This window comes from Vulpes vulpes, chromosome 7 (genome assembly GCF_048418805.1).
Source record: "Vulpes vulpes isolate BD-2025 chromosome 7, VulVul3, whole genome shotgun sequence".
NCBI classification, from domain to species: Eukaryota; Metazoa; Chordata; class Mammalia; order Carnivora; family Canidae; genus Vulpes; species Vulpes vulpes.
Window position 1 is genome coordinate 72,828,615 of NC_132786.1, and position 22,991 is coordinate 72,851,605.

Here is a 22,991-nt window from a genome sequence, read left to right on the forward strand (position 1 = left end):
CAATTAGACTGTAAACTCCTTGAGGGCAGAGACCATAATGACTTTACTAATTTTTTTTCTGAATGAATGGATGAATTAGGTTGCCAGAATATTTTCTTTTCTTTTGTCTGAAATCATATCAGTTCCGTGCAGTAACAGTGTTTTCCATTATGATGTTGGCTATTCAAATCTGTTGAGAGTAACAATTCAGAAACAAATACACAGGCTGATAGGAATAGTATTATTTAACAGGCTTCACGATAGTGAAACTGATTTGGATTAAAATCCTGACTTTAAGAACTATGTAACCTTGGGCAAAGTACATTGCCTACTTCTTATTCTATAAAATGGGGATTCAGATGGTGTAGCTGTCAAGAGGATTAAATCAGATCTTTTTAACTACAGTGCTTTACACGTTGTAAGCATTCATCAAATAGTGGCATTTATTATTGCAAAGGACTAGCATCAATGTTGAGCAATCCTTTAACATGCTGCTCCCCTTTTGTCCAAAATTTCTTCGGAGTGCAGATTCCCAAATTCCTATTTTCTTTTGTGAATTAAGAATTGTTAGACCATTGATTTTTTTTTCCTGATTCGGAAAGATATACACAAAAATTCAATTCAATGACCCTAGAAATGTATGTAAATACTGTGGAGTTCAGCGTCCGGAGCAATAGAATGAAACACCTTTTGGGGTGTAAGAACTTAGTAGGAAGGGGGCTATACAGGGATTGTAAGCATTTTTTATTCATCTGGATGTGGCACATATTTCAGTTTTGTACATTATTTGCTTACGCGTCTGTCTCATCTACTACAGCCAGGATAGGAACCCTGTCTTCAGTCATCTTTGCATTTCCAGTACGGTGCATACCACACGGATGGCTGGATTGAGGCGCCTTCTCCACGGGCGTCAGGAAGGATTCCCTGGATAGGGATGGAGAAGTCCGAAGGGCGTTGGAAGGACCTCGGACCACTTTCAAGGAGAGAAGAGCCGCTCAGGTACAGAACACACGCTGCTCCTATTGCTCCAGTCGTAAGCAAGTAACGGAGAGAACCACATCCAACTGCCTCTTCCCGGCTTCCGGCCTGGCAGGACCACTTCCGGGAGGGGGCGGGGAGATAGGAGGAGGCGTGCCGGGAAGGAGGCCGTTTGCGCTGCACCAGGCGGAAGTGTGCCAAAGGTACCGGTGCCGCGGCTTCCGGTCCGTGTTAACGCGGTTTAGGTACGCTGCGTGGTTTGTGTGGCGTGAGGACAGACTTCGGAGGGTGAGTCAGTGGGTGAAGAGGCGAGTATCGGCGTCTGAACTCAGAAGTCTGGAGTCTAGTGGGAGGATAGGAAAAAAGGCCGGGAACCCGAATACAATCTAACCTCTGTTTCTGAGGGGGCAGCTTCCACGGGAACCCCTCTGCCCTGGTAACGGCCAAAGAGGAGATGGCGCCAGTCAGGGAGCGGCTGTGGCCGACACAGTGAGGAAGCTTGAAGGCGGAGCAACCGGAGAAGCCTCGGGAGAACAGCCAGAGCCGTCGCTGCCGCTACCACTGCCACCACCATGGAAGGGGCAAAGCCGACTTTGCAGCTCGTATACCAGGCAGTGCAGGCGCTTTACCACGACCCAGATCCCAGCGGAAAGGAGCGCGCCTCATTTTGGCTTGGGGAGCTGCAGCGTTCGGTGAGGGGCCCAGAGAGGCCGTTCTGCGCCGCGGGGCAAGGGCGGGGTGGGACCCGGGCTCAAGCTGGAGCCTGAGCGGGGTGGTTGGCCTCGTGAGATGCTCCTTAGGGAGGAGCTGCTGCCGCGGGGTGGGGCTGCGAAGCTACATTTACGCCGCTTTTCGGAAACTACTTCCTTCTGGTCGGTCGCGAACTGGCCCTTTCCCCACCCCGTAGAATCTTGATTTGTAGGTCCCGTACTCGCTTGTGGCACGGATCTGGTCGTGTTTAAGTTATACGCTTGCTACTTCTTAGGCTCTGCTTTCGCGTTTAGTCGTCCTTCAGCCAAATCCAGTCCCATTCTTTCTCCATCTTCCACTTACGGATGCTTTCTCCGTCTCCTCTCGGTGTCCCAGTGTTGAGCCTGGCAGTTCCATCCCAGCAGTAGCCTTACACCTCACTGTGTGTGCCTCACTGATTTTTCATTAACAGCGATAGTTTGAGTCTCTCATTCTCGAAACTTCTCAGGTTTCTAGATTTCTGTTACACGTGAATTTCCGCCGTGTTTTGGAGTACACCATGATGCAAAAAAAGAAAAGAAAATTACCGGTTCTGATTTCAGGAAATTCTTGCAGTTAGTTCACCTTTTGATGCATATTTGTTCCTTGACCTGGTTTTTCCCCTCTGACTTTAATTTCTTTATAAGATATTGGTATCATAGCTGCCTTGATTATTCCATATGATTGTGTGGATATCCGGTTAGGGGTTTAATTACAACCTGTTATACTTATTGTATCTCTGCACTCTTTGATGCACAGGTCTTACCATCCTCTATGTTTTATATTCACTTTTCCTGTGTCTTATTTGTGTGTGTGTATACTCGATGATCTTACTGACTTTACCTTTATTTTTGCATTTTATATTCCCAAGCATATTTTTAAAGTTTACTCCCTTCTCTTTTTAAAAGCTAGTAACTGATACTTTAGGGTGCTTTGCCCTTTTAAGTGAGGCTCTCGGCTGTGCAGGTACATAGTACATATTTAAAATTTTGCAGCTTTGGTTTTAAATATTACATTTAAAAATTGGGGAACCCCAAGTTCTGGATAACCTCATGGGAAGATAAAGGAGTAAGACTCACTGTAGGCTACACAAGAAAAACCATTCACATATATTCTTTTTTTTTTATTTTTAAGATTTTATTTATTTATTCATGAGAGACAGATAGGTGAAGACATAGGCAGAGGGAGAAGTAGGCTCCCCACAGGAAGCCTGATGGTGGGACTTGATCCCCCAGGCCCTGGTATCAACCTGAGCCAAAGGCAGATGCTTAACCACTGAGCCGCCCAGGTGCCCCACATATACTCTTATTTAATGTTTAGTTTGTTTTTGGGGAGTCACAAATCTGATACATCATACCAAAAGTCACCTTTTCCCTACTAAACTTGCTTATTGTTGTATTTTATTTATTTTTTAAAGATTTTATTTATTTATTTATTTATTTATTTGTTTGTTTATTTATTATTTATTTATTTGACAGAGCCAGAGCACAATTGGGGGAAATGGCAAAGGGAGAGGGAGCAGACTCCCCACCAAGCAGGGAGCCCTATGCGGGGCTTGATCTCAGGACCCCAGGATCATGACCTGAGCCAAACACGGATGCTAAACCAACTGAGCCACCCAGGCATCCCATTTGTATTTTACATTAATATTTTGAGTGCTTACTCTGTACCAGCAACTGTGGTAGGCATTGGTATATGGAAATGAACCAGACAAAAATCTCCACTTGCCACATAGTATGTTTGTGATGATGAAATGAGTTAATATCTGCAAAGAGCTTAGGGAAGTCATAGTTTAAAATGTTAGTAGTTATTTAAATGGTACTTTTCTTACTTTCCACTGCTATTATAATCTTACATCGTCATCGTTATTACTATTTACAGTAAGGGTCCCAACAGGAACAGATAGCACATTTGTAATAGAATAATTCAAGGAGGGTTTATTTTATAAAAGTATTGTTTATAAAGGTTTTGGTCTAATGTGGTACTATAAGAGATAGTGTGGTAACCTGTAGCCAAATTGTTAACATTTGTAGGCTGGAAAGAATAGGAGAGGGAGTGATTACTTGAACTCTGAAGGGAGGTATGGAGTTGGTTGCCTTGAGAGGAGTAGCAGTTTTCATTTGAAGGGACAGTCATCATGAGGTGATTTTTCAGGGAGAGGGCTGGAGGAATAACTATATTGACCTTATTCCCCGAGCCTCCTGGGATTCTTCTTTGAGCAAACCCAACCAAAAGCTAGGAGAAACAGGAACTTGTTGATAATAGTCCATATAGGGATCCCTGGGTGGAGCAGCGGTTTGGCGCCTGCCTTTGGCCCAGGGCGCGATCCTGGAGGCCCGGGATCGAATCCCATGTCGGGCTCCTGGTGCATGGAGCCTGCTTCTTCCCTTGCCTGTGTCTCTGCCTCTCTCTCTCTCTCTCTCTCTGTGACTATCATAAATAAATAAAAAAAATTAAAAAAAAAAAAGATAATAGTCCATATAGATCAGCATATTGGGGCAAAAACCAGGGAAGAGTGGAAAAGTTGACCTGGAAAAAACATCTAGCACAGTCCCACATCATCATTTATAGGCAACGTCAGCATCAGAATCCACAACTCAGCTGACATTTCAGCCCCTTAATTCCTTTACCTCCCTTTCTCAGCCACATGGTCATACTGTCACATCTTGGGTCTTGTCATTACTAAAAAGTCACCAATCCCTCATGGCACTAACTCAGTCTTATGGTCACGCAGTCACACCCTGAATCTTGTCATTTTTAAAAAGTCACCAGCCTGGGTGCCTGGCTGGCTCATTTGGTAGAGCATGTGGCTCTTGATCTTGGAATTGTGAGTTCAAGACCTATGTTGGGTATAGAGCTTGCTTTAAAAAGGGGAGGAGTGTGTGCTTGGGTGGCTCAGTTGGTTAAGCTTAGGTCTTTATCTCAGGATCATGAGGTTAAAACACACATTGGGCTCCACATTGGGCTCCAGGCTGGTTGTGGAGCCTACTTTTAAAAAAAAGTCACCAGCCCCCCACATCACTAACATCTGCTCTGATCACAGCCCACTCTTCCAGTTTGCTGGCTTAAGGATTCAAGTAACCTCATATAATAGTTTCATTTTTTGAAATCTATAATTTTAATTTTTATCAAAATTAAAAACTTATGGGATGCCTGGGTGGCCCAGTCAGTTAAGTGTCCAACTCTTGCTTTTGGCTCAGGTCGGAACCAGCCCCTCTATGGGGGCCTTGCACAGGGTGTGGGGTCTGCTTAAGATTCTCTCTCTCCTAGCCCCCTCATCCCTTGCTCACGTTCTCCCTCTCTAAAAAAAACTATGTAGTTATATATTTAAAAGTTAAAATCTTTTAAAGTTAAACTTTTAAAATTTTAAAAAGTTATAAAATGGAAACTTTCCAAGAAAGGCCTAGACTGTAAAAGAGCAATTATGTTTAGACTTTCTTCTATGAAAGTCTTCCATTGCATTTCTCTAATATAGTTCTGTCAGTTTTGGTTAAATACACACAGTACACATTGTGAACCACATAGCAACGTGGTAATATTCCCTTTGTTGTGCAGCTTTTTTTCCTTTGTTGTGCAGCTTTTTTTCCTTGTGGTAGTCATTATCTTTTTCTTTCTTTCACATTTGCTTCATTTTCTGTATATCTGCAATAATTTGTCCAAAACTTTTTTTTTAGTTTTTTTTTTTTTTTTTTAAGATTTTATTTATTTATTCATGAGAAACAGAGAGAGAGAGGCAGAGACACAGGCAGAGGGAGAAGCAGGCTCCATGCAGGGATCCTAACGTGGGACTGGATCCTGGGTCTCCAGGATTACGCCCTAGGGTGTAGGCGGCGCTAAACCGCTGAGCCATGGGGGCTGCCCTGTCCAAAACTTTCTGCATATGTAAATATTCTCTTAGTATGTTCAGTTTGGTAATCTGTTTCCTTTTTTGGTAGAAGGAAACCTCTCCCAAGAGCATTCTATCTTCCTCCTCCAATCTGACCTTGTTATTCTCCAGGTCTGTTGAATAATTATTGTTCTGGGATCTCTAACACTCTGGAGAATTATGTTCTTTCTTATGTTAGATGCATTGAATCCTGGATCCTATGATCTTTTCTTGGATTACTCCCTCGTTTGATGACTAATTGAGAAGGAAACCTTTACCCCTTTTCTCTTGTATTTGTTTGGTCTTCTTTTCTTGGACCACTTTTATCCTGAGAGCAATCCTCTGGATATAAATGGGGCTGCCGCTGGCAGGTAGGAGAAGAAACCAGGGGATGGATTTTACCACTAAGTATGTAGGCTTTAATTTCATCTGTTTTAAATATGGTATTCCTGTCCTTAGGTGAGTCTGTTGGCCAAGAGTCTAGAATCCCTCTGTGTCAGTCTTCCCAAAGTGAGTCTTCTGTGATGGTGGGAGGATAGTAGCCTGGCCACTCAGGGAGAAAATATCAGTCTGACTGCTTATACAGATTTTGAGCCCACTCTTTTGTTTTTTTGTTCTACCTGTGCATCTGCCTTCAGATGTACCTGGTACTTTTAATTCCTGAGCCTAACTGAGATTTTGCAACATGAATCATTTTGCCCCTTGGCTTCCCCTTTCTCATCTTGTCCTTCCTCTGAAAGTTTCAACTTTTTCAGTCTTGCTAAGACAGTTAACTCCTTCATTAGCATTCTAGTTTCTGCAGTTTTCTTAATGCTTTTTTTTTTTTTTTAAGATTTTATTTATTTACTCATGAGAGACACAGAGGCAAAGACATAGGCAGAGGGAGAAGCAGGCTCCATGCAAGGAGCCCGATGTGGGACTTGATCCTGGGACTCCAGGATCATGCCCTGAGCTGAAGGCAGATGCTCAACTGCTGAGCCACCCAGGTGTCCCTACAGTTTTCTTAATAATAGTCATGGTTTTATTCCTTTTGTCCTTGTGGTACCCCCCACCCCATTTCAAAAAATCTCTTTACTCTGATTTTAGTGGATTTTTGGAAGGGACCTGTGAGCAAACAGATGTGTTCAGTTCAATCATGTTAAACAAATCCCTGCATTAGTTCTTAAATTTCATCAAAACCTTATTCAAAACTGGCTCCAATTTTTTCTTCATTAGGTCTTATCTTCTAATTTATTTGGATTATAAGGTCTATAATTGTAGTCATTTTCTTAAATATACTGTAACCATCAACCCTTCACCTCTGATTTAGTAAAACTTCCTAGGTATAGCCAGTTGCTTCTCACTTCTATCAGGTCTAGGTTGCTCTGCATCTCATTTTCTGAATTCTTAGGAACCTTGATCTTTAGGTTATCCTATCTCTCACTTATGTTTTCAAACTCTCATTACTGGGTTCTTCCCATCAACACAGAGACACAGGCAGAGAGGGAGAAGCAGGCTCCATCCCAGGACTCCAGGATCATGCCCTGGGCGGAAACCAGGTGCTAAACCGCTGAGCCACCTAGGCGTCCCTGTTTTCAGTCTTTCTATCCTTTATGAGGGGCTTCTGGGTGGCTCAGTCAGCTAAGTGTCTGCCTTCTGCTCAGGTCATAGTCTCAGGGTCCTGGGATCCTGCCCTGTGCAGAGCCTGTCCTGTTGAGCCTGTTGTGTCTGGCTCCTTGCTCAGCAGAGTTTACTTCTCCCTTCTGTCCTTTCCCACCCGCTTGTGCTCTTTCTCACTTTCTCAAATAAATAAAATCTTTGGGGGGAAAGAAAAACTTTGTGAGATGAATTTATATTGCCCTCATTTTATTCTCTGAAAGATTTAAGTACAGGAAGGGAGAGGAACTTTTTGACTCAATAAGGCTTTTTCAGAGTAATCAATTACTAAGTACAGACCAAAGGTCTGGTCTAGCGTAGTTACAGCATAGTGTTCGTTCTATCTATCTATCTATCTATCTATCTATCTATCTATCTATCTATCTATTTTTAAAGATTTTATTTATTTATTTATAGAGACAGAGAGAGAGGCAGAGACACAGGCAGAGGGAGAAGCAGGCATCATACAGAGAGCCTGACGTGGGACTGGAGCCAGGGTCTCCAGGATCACGCCCTGGGCTGCAGGCGGCGCTAAATCGCTGCGCCACCAGGGCTGCCCCAGCATAGTGTTTTAATTTTAAGTTGGTTGTTAATGAATTTGCCTGGCTTGTTTGAAAACCATTTTGAAGAATATACATTTTGAAAAAAATCATCACTTCTCCAACTCTCATTTTACTAATCAAAAGTCATTTAGTAGAGTTCTAATGACCTGGTGACAATAGATTTGGTTTAAGGGTGTAATTTAGTAATGGTTTAGTCTACACTATGAGCATGTTTTCTTTTTCTCTGATATTTACTTAGAACAGCCATTTGCCAAAGAATCTATATTCATTACTTATATTTTTTCCTGTTAAAATTCTTGGAAACAATATATAGCCATGGTTTTGATTTATGTGATAGGCAGGTATCACTGATATCCAAAGTGTTTTAAAATAAAGCAAGTTATTTTTAGACAGATCTTAAAGGAGGCCTGACAGTGAACTATGTCCACTTTTGGTAACCCGAGAGTAGACTGTGTAGAAAGCAATAGAAGGAAAGACAGTCTCTTTATACAGCTAATGAATTATGCTACGCATTTGTTCTAGGTTTATAATTTAGGCTATAAGGAGACTACTTTTACAGAGACAATCTGTGGGTCAGAGGTTAGCTCAAAAGTTTTATAGTTGAGTCTGGAAACTGAAAAGAAATGATGAAATCATAAAAAGCATCAATCAAATCAGATCATGCCCTGATGGACTAAGTTGACATTGTCATGTTTGGTTTATTATATGTCCTTGGGAATTTTCTTCCAAATGTCCTGTCAGGAAAGTCATGGGTCATAAAATTTCAGCTTTAAATTTCTTTCTTAGTAATTTTCCTCTTTGGAATTTTTTGATTCTTTAGCCTAGTTCAAAAAAACCTATGGTCTTTGGTTTTTCTTTTAGCAATTTCAGTTATTGACTTTTTTTTTTTTTTTTTTTCCAGTTATTGACTTATCTGAAAACCTGGGCTTTCTTTATGCTTATGCTTTCATTTTCCAGTTAAGTAACTCGTAAAACATGACACGCTTTTGAAAGAAAAGCCTTCAGAAAAGAGAAATATTCATCTACAAATTCTGTGGATCAGTTAATTCAACTAACAGGAATACTGTATGCCTTGCATTGCTGGAATTGGAAACACATGAATGATAAAAACCAGAGACCTTTATTGCAGAGTTTAACAATCTGGCCATGTTATTTAATATGGTAGGCGTTAGCCAGATGGCTGTTGTGGCTACTTAAATTAATTAAAATTAAAGTTAAAATCAGTTCTGTATTTGCCATATTCCAAGTCTTGACAGTGCAAATATAGACATTTCATGTCTTTGGTGTATTGAAGACTCTGAATGAGAATTTGTGATGGTATTTATGTTGGCATGGTAGTCTGTTAGCTGGTGGCATTCATCCATGTTTGGATTAGTTTATTTCTTGTCTTCCCAGGCCTTGGACCAGAGTTGGTGGTGCGATTCAGGGTATAAAATTATCAGGGCAGTGCTGCATTTTCTAATTATAACACAGTTTTCTTCCAGAGCTTTCCAGATATTTCATCATTTTGTTCATGTTGATTGCACTGGTGTCTGTAAGGGAAATGGAAAACATTGCATGGATTTTTTTTTATTGTGGTAAAATATTCATAACAAAAATAACCATTTTTAGGTATAGAATTCAGTGGCATTAAGTATGTTCATGTTGTGCATCCATCACCACCATCTTATTTCCAAACCTTTTCATTTTGTAAAACTGAAAATCTTACCTATTAAACACAGGTAGCTCCCCATTTTCCCCTCCTTACCCCCCAGATCCTGGCAACCTGCTTTCTATTTCTATGAATTTCACTACTATAGGTACTCCTATAAATGGAATCATACAGGGCAGCACGGGTGGCTCAGTGGTTTAGCCTTCAGCTCAGGGCGTGATCCTGGAGACCTGGGATTGAGTCCCACGTCAGGCTCCCTGCATAGAGCCTGCTTCTCCCTCTGCCTATGTCTCTGCCTCTCGCTCTCTCTCTCTCTCTCTCTGTCTTTCATGAATAAATAAAATCTTTAAAAAAATAAAAAATAAATGGAATCATACAGTATTTGAACTTTTGTGATTGGCTTATTCATTTAGCATAATGTCCTTAGGTTCATCCATAGTATATTATGTGTCAGAATTTCATCCTCTTTTAAGGCTGAATAATAATCTCTGTACCATATTTTGTTTATCCACACATCTGTCAATCAATGAACACTTGGGTTGCTTCTACCTTTTGGCTATTGCAAGTAATGCTGTTATGAGCATGGGTATACAAATACCTTTTGGAGGCCTTGCTTTCAATTCTTTTGAGTATATATCCATAAAGGGAATTGCTAGTCTTATGATAATTTTGCTGGGTTTCTTTGAGGAACCACCATACTGTTTTCCAGATTTTATAGAATGTTAAGCTCTGTTGAACTTAAAAACAAATTTAATTCATAGGAAGTCGATATTGCTCAGGTTACCTCTCCTGTATTTTTCTAGCTTGTACCCTGATACTGAAATACTGCCAGAGTGTTTTACTGCCATACAGATGAAGTCTCACATAGAAGCTTAATTTCTGTTTATTGGAAGTTCATAGTGCTGCTAAAGGGGAAAATTTTGTAGTGTTTGTCATTCAGAACTCCTTAAAAATGCTGACTTAATTTCCTTTCTCGTAGAATTTCCAAAATGACAATATTATGAAACATGAGTTTTTTTTTTTTCTTTTGGTCAGAAATTTTCTGTTAATGGAGGTTATATTACTTATTTTTCTCAAGCCCATAGCACAGTTCTTTTCAGTTTTTCCTCTGTATTAATTGTTTCTTTGTATTTTCATTTTCAGCCATAGTATAGTACTCTTTAAGTAGCCCCCAAACACAAGAATATACTTGGAATTAAACCTGAAAATTACATGTTTTTTAACATAAGGATTCAGAGTTTTCTAACACTTCAGTGCCTTTTTTTTTTTACACAATATTTTGTACTTTTACATAGACATTTCATATTCCTATAATATTGAAAAATTTGACTCTTCAGCACAGTGTTAACATGACTGAAGCATGCATCCCTTGGTAATCTGATTTATATGAGTTGTTATAAAACTTGGCACAGATGGGCAGGAATAGAGACTAGTGATTAAAGGAAATACATTTTCTATGTTTTTGGCTTTCAGGAAGTCCTTATATCAGCTTGGCTTCAAATGATTTTAAGTTTGGCATTTTCTGCTTTTAAAATAGGACTGCCTAGTATAATTAGTAAGGCCCACAGCAAGCAATGTGATTACCAAGGGATGCATGCTTCAGTCATTCCCAACCCAAGTTGATTTTATGGATCCAGATATACTTATATTTTTTTAGGGCCATTCTTTTTTTTTTTTTTTTTGGCCATTCTTGAGGCTAATGTTCACGTACATAGGTACGTACATAGGTTATAGAGGATTTTAAATTTGGATAAAGAGTTTTTACTTGTCATGAAAATATTTTGGCAAGATTTCTCACTACCATATTATGCATGACCATATTATGTGACAAATTTGAGCCAAATTTCATTTGACAGAGTTATGACTTAGGATTGTTTGAAGATACTTGTCCCAGAAACATGGGGAATCTCATCAGAAACTGAGGAGGGTTTGAGTGCTGTTGTTTGGTCTTACTGATTCGTTTCATCATCACCTCAAGATGGAACAGCACATATAGACACTACAGTCTACTGAAAGTTGACTTGAGTATTTTGATATTTGTCATGGAATTTGAATAGTTTATGATCTTTTAAAGAATTATTTTTAGCTAGAAATCTCTTCCTTCCCATAAAGGAAATAGCATCTCCCTTTTAATTATTTATTCAGCTGGGATCCCTGGGTGGCGCAGCGGTTTGGCGCCTGCCTTTGGCCCGGGGCGCGATCCTGGAGACCCGGGATCGAATCCCACGTCGGGCTCCCTGTGCATGGAGCCTGCTTCTCCCTCTGCCTATGTCTCTGCTTCTCTCTCTCTCACTGTGTGCCTATCATAAATAAACAAAATTTTTTAAAAAAAATTATTTATTCAGTTATGGAGATGGCTATGAAAATGTTTAAGTTGACTGAATTTGTGTCTATGAACGAGCCTTTTTGCTTCTAGAAAAGTTACTTATGCACACAAGGGTATTTTCTGGGTATGGGAGCCTGTTAGGGGCTTTGTATGACTCTTTCATTTATATTGGAGGTGGGAGTTGTTTACTTATCACTGCTGTGGTGAAGTTATTAGCTAAGTTCATACCATAATGGTTTCTGCATTTCAGGCCATTTTATAACACAAGTTATATTGAAAAACATCATTTTTAGGTAGTAATGGTTATCTTTTAAACCCCATAGTTTGTTTTTCTTAATATTCCTTCAAACCATTTTCTCTCCCTGCTAAGAAAACCTTCAGAAAGTAACTCATGACAGACTTAGCAGATTGTCCTATATTTGTAAAATTCTCACAAAAGATTAGATACAAAGGCTTAAGATAGTTGACTAGGTTAAAAAGTTACTTTCTTGGTTTCAGGTAAATTCAACTTACTTTTTTTTTTTTTTTTTTTAACCTGTCTGATGGGGATGATTTTTTTCTTGATTGGGGAAATTCTGGTTTTCTAGCTCTTTACCACATTTGTTATAGGGTATATATATAAAACTGCGTTTGTGGACTGATGATTTTTTTTGTTTAGTTCTTTTCACTCTGCTTTGTCTTAGTCTCTTTCTTCCAGTATACTGTAAATCTTTAAAAGTCTTTCATAAATACATTATTCTCATTGAAATGCTTAAAAAAGAACAGCAACCTGACCCTTTTATGTTACTTTTCAAATTTCACTAAAATATTTGTATTTTCAGAACCTCATTTTCTATTTGCCAGAGCTCTTCTGTCCTCAGTGAAGTATTTTAAGTAATTCTGCTTAATTTGAGGAGTTTTTGTAGGATTAACTAGCAGCCCTAATCCGCTTCCAATTCTTGGCAGCCAATGAATCCTTAGGCTCCTATCTGGGTGTGTGCTTGCATTGTTGACAGTCCGCCTGCTCAGTGATTTAGGTTGATTCGACAGTTTTAGAACTGTTGGTGTAGAAGTGAGTCTTGGAGCAACAGAGCACCATAAAGAAAAGGAAAGGGCAAGTATTTTTAGGATCTGCTGTGAAGTATAATGAAAGACAGAGTATGTTAGTGAAAGGATTGCTGGGCCATAGCCTGCTTCATATTCATCACATAGTCATGGAAATATCTTTTGAAAAGACTGATATAAAGGCCTGTTCTGCTACTGCTTTGTGAAATGGAAGATTGGAATTAGATGCTTAAATGGAAAATGTTCTCTTGTTGCAGCCTCTTTGAAATGTGCTGCTGGTGGGAGCTGCAGCTTCCTCCTGCTGACTCTGAGCCCCAGGCTTCGGTTGAGATGGTCCTTTCAGAAATGTGGAGCTTAGTCCAAGCCTGGATTTCAGTGGGTAGCACCTGGCATCTGTGGCTAGAAAGTCCTATGAAGTGTAAGTGCTTTATTCTCTCCTTGTCAAGAATCCCTTTTCCTTCCTTCCTTTTCTTCCTTCTGCAGCTTAGCAGAGGGGAAGTACAATGAGCAATATACTGTAGTGTCTAGGATATCAGGATTTGGTTGCATTTTCTTAATGGTTCAGTGACCAAAACAAGATTGCTTGGTTTTAGATATCAACAATTCTTAAACCTTCCTAGATTTCAAAATGAAGTGATAAATTATGACCCCTTAATATATGGTATTGGCAGTATCATCCCAAGTAATTTTTTATTGACAGTCTATTAGTAGTTATGATACTCAGATTTGCCAAATTTCTCTAGAGATCACTCTTCTATTTTATTCTTACTCTAAAAGACAAATATTTAAAAAGAGAGGCACATTTGACCAGTGGATGAGGCAGCATCAAGGTAAATAAGGATGGTTGAAATGAAAGGACTTCTCTTTGACTTTGGCTTCTACCTGATACATTTGCACTATAAGCAATTTGGGAATTTTCCAAAGACCAGTTTCTCATAGAAGCGTCCTTGGAATTTCATACAGCTGCCATCTGTATTTTAGTTTAGTTAAAAAACAAAAACTGGGACACCAGCAGTTAAAGTGCGTGCCTTCAGCTCGGGGCGTGATCCTGAAGTCCTGGGATCGAGTCCCGAATCAGGCTCGCTGCATGGAGCCTGCTTCCTCTGCCTGTGTCTCTGCCTCTCTCTCTCACTCTCATGAATAAATAAATAAAATCTTAAAAAAAAAATCCAGATAACTACATAATGAGCATTAAAAGATACAAGTTTTATATGTGATTTAGTTGCTTGAAGTTAAGTGCTGTTCTCTTTTTTCCTATTTCGGAAGTACTGGTAATATTTTAAAGTAAGCTCATTCCAGAAGACTCCCATTTTAGGGAGATTTTAAGATTCTCTTCACTGAAATTTTTCTTAAAGTCTGAATCTTCAGATTTTAGCTAGGAAATTATTGAGCTTCCTCTCATTGCTAAAACAGAATATGTATTTAAAACAAAACAAGATGAAGGCTTCATCTGTGCAAGGCATATGAAGTTCTACAAATGAAGATTCTGAATGAAAAATGTCTTATCCTCTCAGGGCCTCTGTTTTCTTTATCTGTAAAGAACTGATTTGGGATCCCTGGGTGGCGCAGCGGTTTGGCGCCTGCCTTGGCCCAGGGCGCGATCCTGGAGACCTGGGATCGAATCCCACGTCGGGCTCCCGGTGCGTGGAGCCTGCTTCTCCCTCTGACTCTGCCCCTCTCTCTCTCTGTGACTATCATAAATAAATTTAGAAAAAAAAAAAAACTGATTTGCTTATTCTCTGTTGCCCTTTCTCTCTAAACATTTTGGATTCTGTTCTTAGAGCTGATTCCCAACCTAGTATCTAGCTATGCAGTAGAAGGATGGGCTTTTCATGTTTGGGAAAGCAAAGAGGTGTTAGAAATTTAGGAGATGATATAGTATCTTGTCATTTTGCTTCTTATTTAATATATACTTTAACTACCTCTTCTGGCGAAGGATTTTGTGAGATGTAGAGATAGTTACAGTTGTTCTTTCTTTAATTATTATTATTATTTTTTATGATAGTCACAGAGAGAGAGAGAGAGAGGCAGAGACATAGGCAGAGGGAGAAGCAGGCTCCATGCACCGGGAGCCCGACTGGGATTCGATCCCGGGTCTCCAGGATCACGCCCTGGGCCAAAGGCAGGCGCTAAACAGCTGTGCCACCCAGGGATCCCTGTTCTTTATCTTGGAAGAGCTCGCAGTCTGTTAGAAAAGATGAACAAAGGCCCAAGTAATTATAGTACAAAGTTCTATAGTTGAGCTGTTACAGAGCCAGTGTGAAAGCCTTTAATATTTTCTTGTAATCACTGTTTCAGGAGTTTGAGTATGATGGGTTTTTGTGTGGGAGTGGGGGATGGGAATGTTCTCTGTTGCCCAGTCTACTATAGTCTTAATTCCAGTGCTGCTATCTCAGTGGTGGGGTTTTTTTCAGTGATCCTGGCCTCACCTATGGCATTCTTGCTTTGCATTCCATCTGACAGGTCTTGTGCAGGATACTTTTTTTTTGCCCTTCCCTCAGTGTTAGGAGACCTCGTATTGCCAGTGGGCAATAGGTCTTAACCTGTGTTGTGAGGGTGACAGGATTTGCTACCCCCACACAGCTTGAGGCTTTTGTTCAGTAAGGGAGAGGATCTAGTCAGCTTTTTGTGCCTTCTGTGCTGTTGAGGCTGTTCCTGTCCAGGATCATTGTACCAAAGGTCGTTTTCTCTGGTCTTTTGCCTTGTCTCCGGTCTTTGTCCTAAGTATCTGGGGGAGGTCTGTGAAGAAGAGCCTGTAGATGATTGTGAACTTCCTTTGTCTGTGAGTCCCAAGGGTTTTATATGTTCATGTTAGTCCATACTCAGCCTTTATCATTTTGTTCATAATTTTAGAATTTTTATTACTTGGGTATCTGGTACCCTATGTCTTTTCCTCATTTGTTACACCACAGGGGAGCCATTGCTTGCCTTCTGTCTCCTTGGAGAGGTCTGTCTTTAGATTTCAACCTACTTGGTTACCCTGGGACTTCAGCTTTTGATGCATTTTAAGAAAAGTTATTGTGTAGTTTATTTGCTTTTGTTTATTGTTAACTCAAAAGCAGTATTCTTTCTGACTTGCTACATCTTAGATGTAGAACTCCTCTCAGATATTTTTATTCAGATGTTTTAAACTCTACAAGATGATATTGCTTTATATAGTCAGTGTCCATAAAGATTAATCACATACTTAACCTTTCCATTACTCTTCATTTCTTCCTATTTCCATGTTTCCATCCAGAATTATTTTCTTATTCCATGAAGAACACCCTTTAGTATTTTCTTCTTTTTGGGTCTGTTGGTTATAAATTGTCTTTTATTATTAGTCTTTAAATTTTTCATTTATTTATTTTAGTTAGCTATTTAGTAAGTAAGCAGGCAAACAAGGAAGTAAGCACTAGGCCCAGCGTGTGGCTTCAACTCTTGACTCCAGGATCAAGAATTACATCATCTACCAACTGAGTCAGCCAGGCATCCCTTTGTTTATGGTCTTAAAGTGTTTTAATTTTGTTGCATTTTGGAAGGGTTTTTTTTGCTGGGTATAAAATAACTCATTAGCAGTTATTTTCTTTCAGTACTTTGAAGATACTGGTTCTCATTGTTTATGTTGACAAGCTAGCTATCAGTCTTGTTATTCTTTTAAAGGTAATATATCTTTTTTCCTCTTTTTACTGTCCTTTAGATTTTTCCCTTTGGCCTTTTTTTTTTTTTAAGATTTTTTTTTTTTTTTTTTTTTGAGAGAGATTTTGCATTTGTATGCACAGTCACAGGGCAGACGGCAGAGTGTCTTAAGCAGATTCTGCCCTGAGTGTGGAGCCCAATGTAGGGCTTGATCTCGTGCCCCAGAGATCACGACCTGAGCCAAAACCAAGAGTTGGACTTTTAACCAACCGGCACTGCCATCCAGGCACCTGTCCTCTCTGGCTTTTTAACAGTGTTATTATGATGTGCTTAAGTCTGTATTTTTTTTTTTTTTTTTCTGTCCTTAGGGTTTATAGAGCTTCTTAAGTCTGTAGGTTGGTATCTGTACCACTTTGGAAGTTTCTCAGCCATAAATCTGTAGTGATTCTGCCCCATTTTTTTCTTTTCCTTCTAGGATTTCAGTTATACGTAAAAGTTTTTCACTTGTGTCCCATGTGTCACTCAGAGTCTTCCCATTCTTTACCTTCTGTCTTTTTTGACTTTGTGTTTTGGTCTTGTTATTTTTCTCTTGATTTTTTTTCTTTTTAAGATTTTATTTATTTATTTGGGAGAGACAGATAGCAAGTGAGAGCACAAGGCAGGGCCAGAGAGAAGGATTAGCGGGCTCCCCACTGAGCAGGAAACCAGACTTGGGGCTCGAAGCCAGGACCTGAACTGAAGGCAGACGTTTAACTAACTGAGCCCCCTCCAAGCACCCCTCTCTTGATCTGTTTCTAGTACAGTAGTATTTTATTCAATTGTCTAATTAACTATTTTAACCCTTCCATTTGGTTCTTAATTTCTGTTACTATGTTTTTCAGTTTTAGAATTTCCACTTGACTCTTTTATAGATTACATTTCTTAATGACCATTCTCCAATTTGTCTTCTGATTCCCTGAATATATTAATCAGCTTACTTAGTTTTTTTCCCCAACTGTTTATTTTGAAAAGTTCATAACTTGAAAGAACCTTACAGTGAACATTGATATACCCTTCTCCACAATTTGGCAGTGTTTCATTTGCTTCTGTCTTTCTGTTTTTCTTTGAGTATATATTTTTTAACCTTTTGGAAGTAAATTGAAGACCTTATAATGCTGTATGCCTAAAAACGGACATATCTTGTAAGAACAAGGACATTTTTCTAAACTAAAACCATTGTTACTCTCTAGAAGTTTAACTTTCATGTAATGGTATTATGTAATACACAGCCTATATTCACATTTCCCAGTAGCTTTTATTTTTAAAATTTTTCTTAATCCAGGATTCATTTAAGCAAAATGCATTGCTTGTAGTTGGTCTTTTTAGTTCTTCAAGGTATTTTTGTTTTTCCTTTATGGGTAGTGACATTGAAAAACAAATACAGTCCCATTTTGTCTGTTTTTTATATACCCCAACTATTTGGTTTTATCTCATCATTTTCTCATGATTTTATTCAGGTAAAATATTTTTGGGGGAATACTACCTGGATGATAATTTGTTGTTTTCAGTGATTCACATGAGTAGCATAAAATCTGTTCTGTTATTGGTGATGTTAAGTTTTATCACTTCAGTTAAGACATCATAGTTGTTAGGTCCTCATTTCATTATCTAGGTATGCTATTTTCTTTTTTTTTTTAAACATTTATTTATTCATGAGAAACCCAGAGAGAGAGAGAGGCATAGACATAGACAGAGGGAGAAGCAGGCTTTTTGCAGGGAACCTGATGTGGGACTGATCCTGGATCCTGGGATCAACACCCTGAGCTGAAAGCAGACGTTAAACTGCTGAGCCACCCAGGCATCTCATAGGTACACTATTTTCTATTGTCAGTTTCTTTTCCCTTTGTTGATGTTATTTAATCTTGCTTTTGTTTGATACTGGATATATTGTTTATGAAATTTGAAGGGTTAATAAATGATGTTTTCCTCCTGACATGATTTCTTTCGCTTCTGGCAGGTCTTTAAAATAGGACTAAATCCCTTTACGAAGAAATTGAGCAGGACTAAAACTATTTTTAAAGATTTATTTATTTATTTTAGAGAGAGTGCATGCATGTACACATGCATGCGGGGAGGGGCAGAGGGAGAAAGAAACTTTAGCAGACTCCACTTTGAGCTCGGAGCCCGACGTGGGGCTTGATACCAGAAACCTGAGATTGTGACCAGAGCTGAAGTTAAGAATCAGTTGCTCAATTGACTGCTCCACTCAGAGGCCTCCATTTGAATTATTTTAAAGTGTACATTTAGTGGCATTAAATACATTCACATTAATTTACCACCATTACCACAGTCCATCTCCAGAACTGTTCATCCTCTTCAACTCCCCATCAAACAATATCTCTCCCCATTATCTTTTCCTTTCAACACCTGGCAATCAGAATTATTTCACTTAGCATAATGTCCTCAAGTTTCATCCATGTCATAGCATGTAATGGTACTCCCTTCTTAAGGCTAAATAGTTTATCCATTCCTCTGTCAGTTAGCATTTAAGTTATTTTCAACTTTGGCCTATTTTGAAATATGCTACTATGAACATTGGTGTATAAATATCTGAGTCCCTCCTTTGCATTGGCTTGGGAACATACTCAGAAGCAGAATTGCTGGGTCACGCGGTAATTTTATTTTTAATTTTTTGAGGACCTGCCATGCTGTTTTCCATGGTGACTGTACTATTTTCAGTTCTCACCAGTAATGCACAGTTTTCCAGTTTTTCTACATCTTCACCAATACTGTTTTCTGTTTTCTTGATACTAGGTATCATAATGAGAGTGAAATGCTATCTCATTGCGGTTTTGATTTACATTTTGCTAATGATTAGTGATGTTGAGCATCTTTTCATGTGCTTTTTGGCCATTTGTATATCTTTTTGGAGAAATGTTTCTTCAGGCCTTTGCCCATTTTTTAGTTGGGTTGTTTGAAGTCTTTTTTGTTGAATTATAGGAATTCTTTATATATTATGGATATGAATTCCGTATCAGATTTATCATTTGCAGATACTTTTCCTGTTCTGTGGGTGGTCTTTTCATACTTACCAAGTCTTTTCATGATAAATAGAAGTTTTAAATTTTGACGTAGTCCAGTTTATGTATTTTTACCTTTTTTGCATGTGCTTTTGATCTGAGAATCATTGCCAAATCTCATTTATGAATCTTTCCCCCTGTGTTTTCTTCAAAGAGTTTTATAGTTATAAATCTTAATTTAGTTTGTGATCCTTTTGGGGTTAATTTTTGTATATGATGTAAAATAAGGGTCCTGTTTGTCCTTGTTGAAAATTATTTGACCATATATGCAAGGATTTATTTCTGAATTCTTTTCTGTTCTATTAGTCTTGTGTCTGTCTTTATGCCAGTACCATACCTTTTTTTTTCTATTGTGGCAAAAAAACACGTAACATGAATTCATCCTCTCAGCTGTTTCCAAGGGTACAGTACAATATTAATATTGTCAGCCATGCGTATGTTGTTGTGTAATAGATCCCTGACCCCTCTCATTCTCCATGACTGAAATTCTATACCTACTGAAAAACATCTTACCCTCATCCCAGTTCTGAGTTTGACTATTTTAGCTATCTCATATAATTGGAATAATGTAGTATTTGCCTTTTTGTGACTGACTTCATATAACATGTTCTCAAAAAAAAAAAAAGGCAAAACAAAGCATAATGTCCTCAAGATTCATCCATGTTATAGCATGTAATAGTTCTTCATTATTTTTTTAGGACAGTAATATTCCATTGCCATGTATTACCACATTTTGTTTATCCATTCATCTGTCAGTTAACATTTGAGTTGTTTTCAAAAGCTTTTGGCTATTGTGAATACTGCAGTGTACATGGGTATGTAAATACCTTTTTAAGAATCTGTTTTCAGTTCTTCTGGATATATACCCAGAAGTGGAGGGCTGGATCATAAAGTAATTCTGTTTTTAATTTTTTTGAGGAACTTCTATACTGTTTACCATAGCAGCTGTACCGTTTTACATTTGCTTTTATAACAGTGCACAAGAATTCCAGTATCTCCACATTCTCTCCCAACACTTATTTTCTGTTTTTTTTTTTTTCTTTTGATAGTGGCCGTTTGACAGGTGTGAAGTGATACATGATTGTGGTTTTGATTTTACATTTCCCTGATGACTAGTGATGTTGAGCATCTTTACATATGCCTGTTAGCCATTTTTATATCATCTTTATAGAAATATTTTTTCAAGTCCTTTGCCCATTTAAAAGTTGGGTTATTTGGTTTTTTGTTTTGACTTGTAGTAATTCTTTATATATTCCAGATATTAACCCATTTTCAGAAATATGCTTTCCAAATAGTCTATCCCGTTTCACAGGTTGCTTTTCTATTTTGTTGATTATTTCTTCTGCTGTATAAAAGTTTCAAAGTTTGGTGTAGTCCCGTTTGTATATTTTTGCTTTTGTTTCCTATTACTGTTTGTGTCACATGCATGAAATCACCATCAATTCAAGTGTCATGATGTCCTCCCCACCATGTTATCTTTGGGAGTTTTCAGGTCTTAAATTTAGTTCTTAATATATTTTGAGTTAATCTTGTACACGGGTCCACCTTTTTTTTTGTCTATGAATATCTAATTGTCCCATTATGTAGTTTTTTTGTGTGTATGAATAATTTTTGTGTTTGTGTATGAATATCTCCTTTCCCCATTGTGTAGTTTTGGCATCTTTGTTGAATATCATTTGACTGTATTTGTGAGGGTTTATTTCTAGGCTCTCTTTTTGTTCTGTTGGTCTATGTACCTGTCTCTATGCCAATACCATAATGTTTTGGTTATTCCAGTTTTGTAATAAATTTTGAAATTGGGAAATGTGAGACCTCCAGCTTTGTTCTTTTTGAAGACTGTTCTGGCTATTTGGGGGTCCTTTGAGATTTCATATGGATTTTTTTCTTTTTATTTTATTTTAAAATATGCTTATTATAAAATACATTCATTTATGTTCATTTTATATTAAGTAATGAAACACAGGGCTTGAACTCATGACCCTGAGATCAAGACCTGACCTGAGAACAAGAGTTGGATCCTTAACTGACCAAGCCTTCCAGGTGCCCCTTCATATGGATTTCTTTTTTTTAAGATTTATTAATTTTTTGGAGAGAGAGAGAATCTTTTTTTTTTTTTTTAAGATTTTATTTATTTGTGAGAGAGACACAGAAAAAGGCAGGGACACAGGCAGAGGGAGATGCAGGCTCCCTGCAGGGAGCCCAGTGCAGGACTGGATCCCAGGTATCTGGGACCACAACCTGAGCCAAAGGCAGATCCTCAACCACTGAGCCACCCAGGCATTGGAGAGAGAGAATCTTAAGCAGACTCCCTGTGAAGTGGGGAGCCTGACACAGAGCTCAATTTCAGGACCTCAAGACCACAACCTGAGCTGAAATCAGGAGTTGGACACCCACTGACAGCCACCCAGACACTCCCCTCCATATGGATTTTAGATGGATTTTTTATTTCTGCAAGAAACATAATGGGGATTTTGATAGAGATTGCATTGAATTTGTAGATCACTTTGGATAGTACTGACAATAGTAAGTTTTCCAATCCTTTAATACAGGATGTCTTCCCTTTTATTGATGTCATCTTTAATTTTTTTCAGCAGTGTTTTATTTATTTATTTTTTTAAGATTTTATTTATTTATTTGAGAGAGACAGAAATCGTGACAAGATACCAAGAGAGAGCACAAGCAGGGAGGAGAGAGAAGCAGGCTCCCTCCTCCACTGAGGAGGGAGCCTGATGCAGGGTTCCATCCTAAGACCTTGGGATCATGACCTGAGCTGAAGGCAGCCGCCTAAGCGACTGAGCCACCCAAGTGCCCTGTGTTTTGTAGTTTTCAGTGTACAATTTTGCTTCCTTACTTTATTCCTGAGTATTCTGTTCTTTTTTGATGCTAATGTAAATGTAATTGTTTTCTTAACTTCTTTAAATTGTTCATTGTTTTTTTTTTTTTTTTTAATTTTTATTTATTTATGATAGTCACAGAGAGAGAAAGAGAGAGAGGCAGAGACACAGGCAGAGGGAGAAGCAGGCTCCATGCACCGGGAGCCCGATGTGGGATTCGATCCCGGGTCTCCAGGATCGTGCCCTGGGCCAAAGGCAGGCGCCAAACCGCTGCGCCACCCAGGGATCCCCAAATTGTTCATTGTTAATGTATAAAAACTGATTTGGAAGTGTTGATTTTGTGTTTTGCAACTTTGCTGAATTCATTTATGATAACAGGTTTTTGGGGAATCTTTAGGGTTTTCTACATGTAAGATTATGTCATATGTGAGTAGTCATCGTTTTACATCTTTCTGTTCAGTTTGAATGCCTTTTGTTTCTTTTTTTGCATTTACTTTTGCTGGAACTTCAGTAAGAACTTCCAATGCTTTGTTGAATTTAAATGACAAAAGTGAGCATCCTTGTCTTGTTCCTGGTCTTAAGAGTTTTGAAAAGCTGTCAGTGACCATTGAGTAAGATGTTCATTGTGGGTTTTTCATGTACGGTCTTTTTTTATATTGAAATCGTTTTCTTCTTTTCCTAGTTTGTTGAGTGTCTTTTTTTTTTTTTAA

At 38.6% G+C, this 22,991-nt stretch overlaps 1 protein-coding gene across 2 annotated transcripts in view; it reads left to right on the forward strand.

Annotated features, from left to right (window-relative positions):
- The first annotated feature begins 833 nt into the window (after nucleotides 1-833).
- The window catches only part of TNPO3 (transportin 3), an 82,866-nt gene continuing 60,708 nt past the window's right edge, over nucleotides 834-22,991 (forward strand). The window contains exons 1-2 of one of the 2 annotated variants that reach the window (XM_026010799.2): nucleotides 856-1,649; nucleotides 13,028-13,188. Coding sequence is in view for 1 of the 2 variants with exons in the window: in XM_026010798.2 (XP_025866583.1) it covers nucleotides 1,530-1,649 (120 nt within the window). In the remaining variant the exon portion in view is untranslated. Of the gene's footprint in view, nucleotides 1,650-13,027; nucleotides 13,189-22,991 lie in introns of both variants that reach the window. The other variant, XM_026010798.2, reaches the window with a different exon arrangement.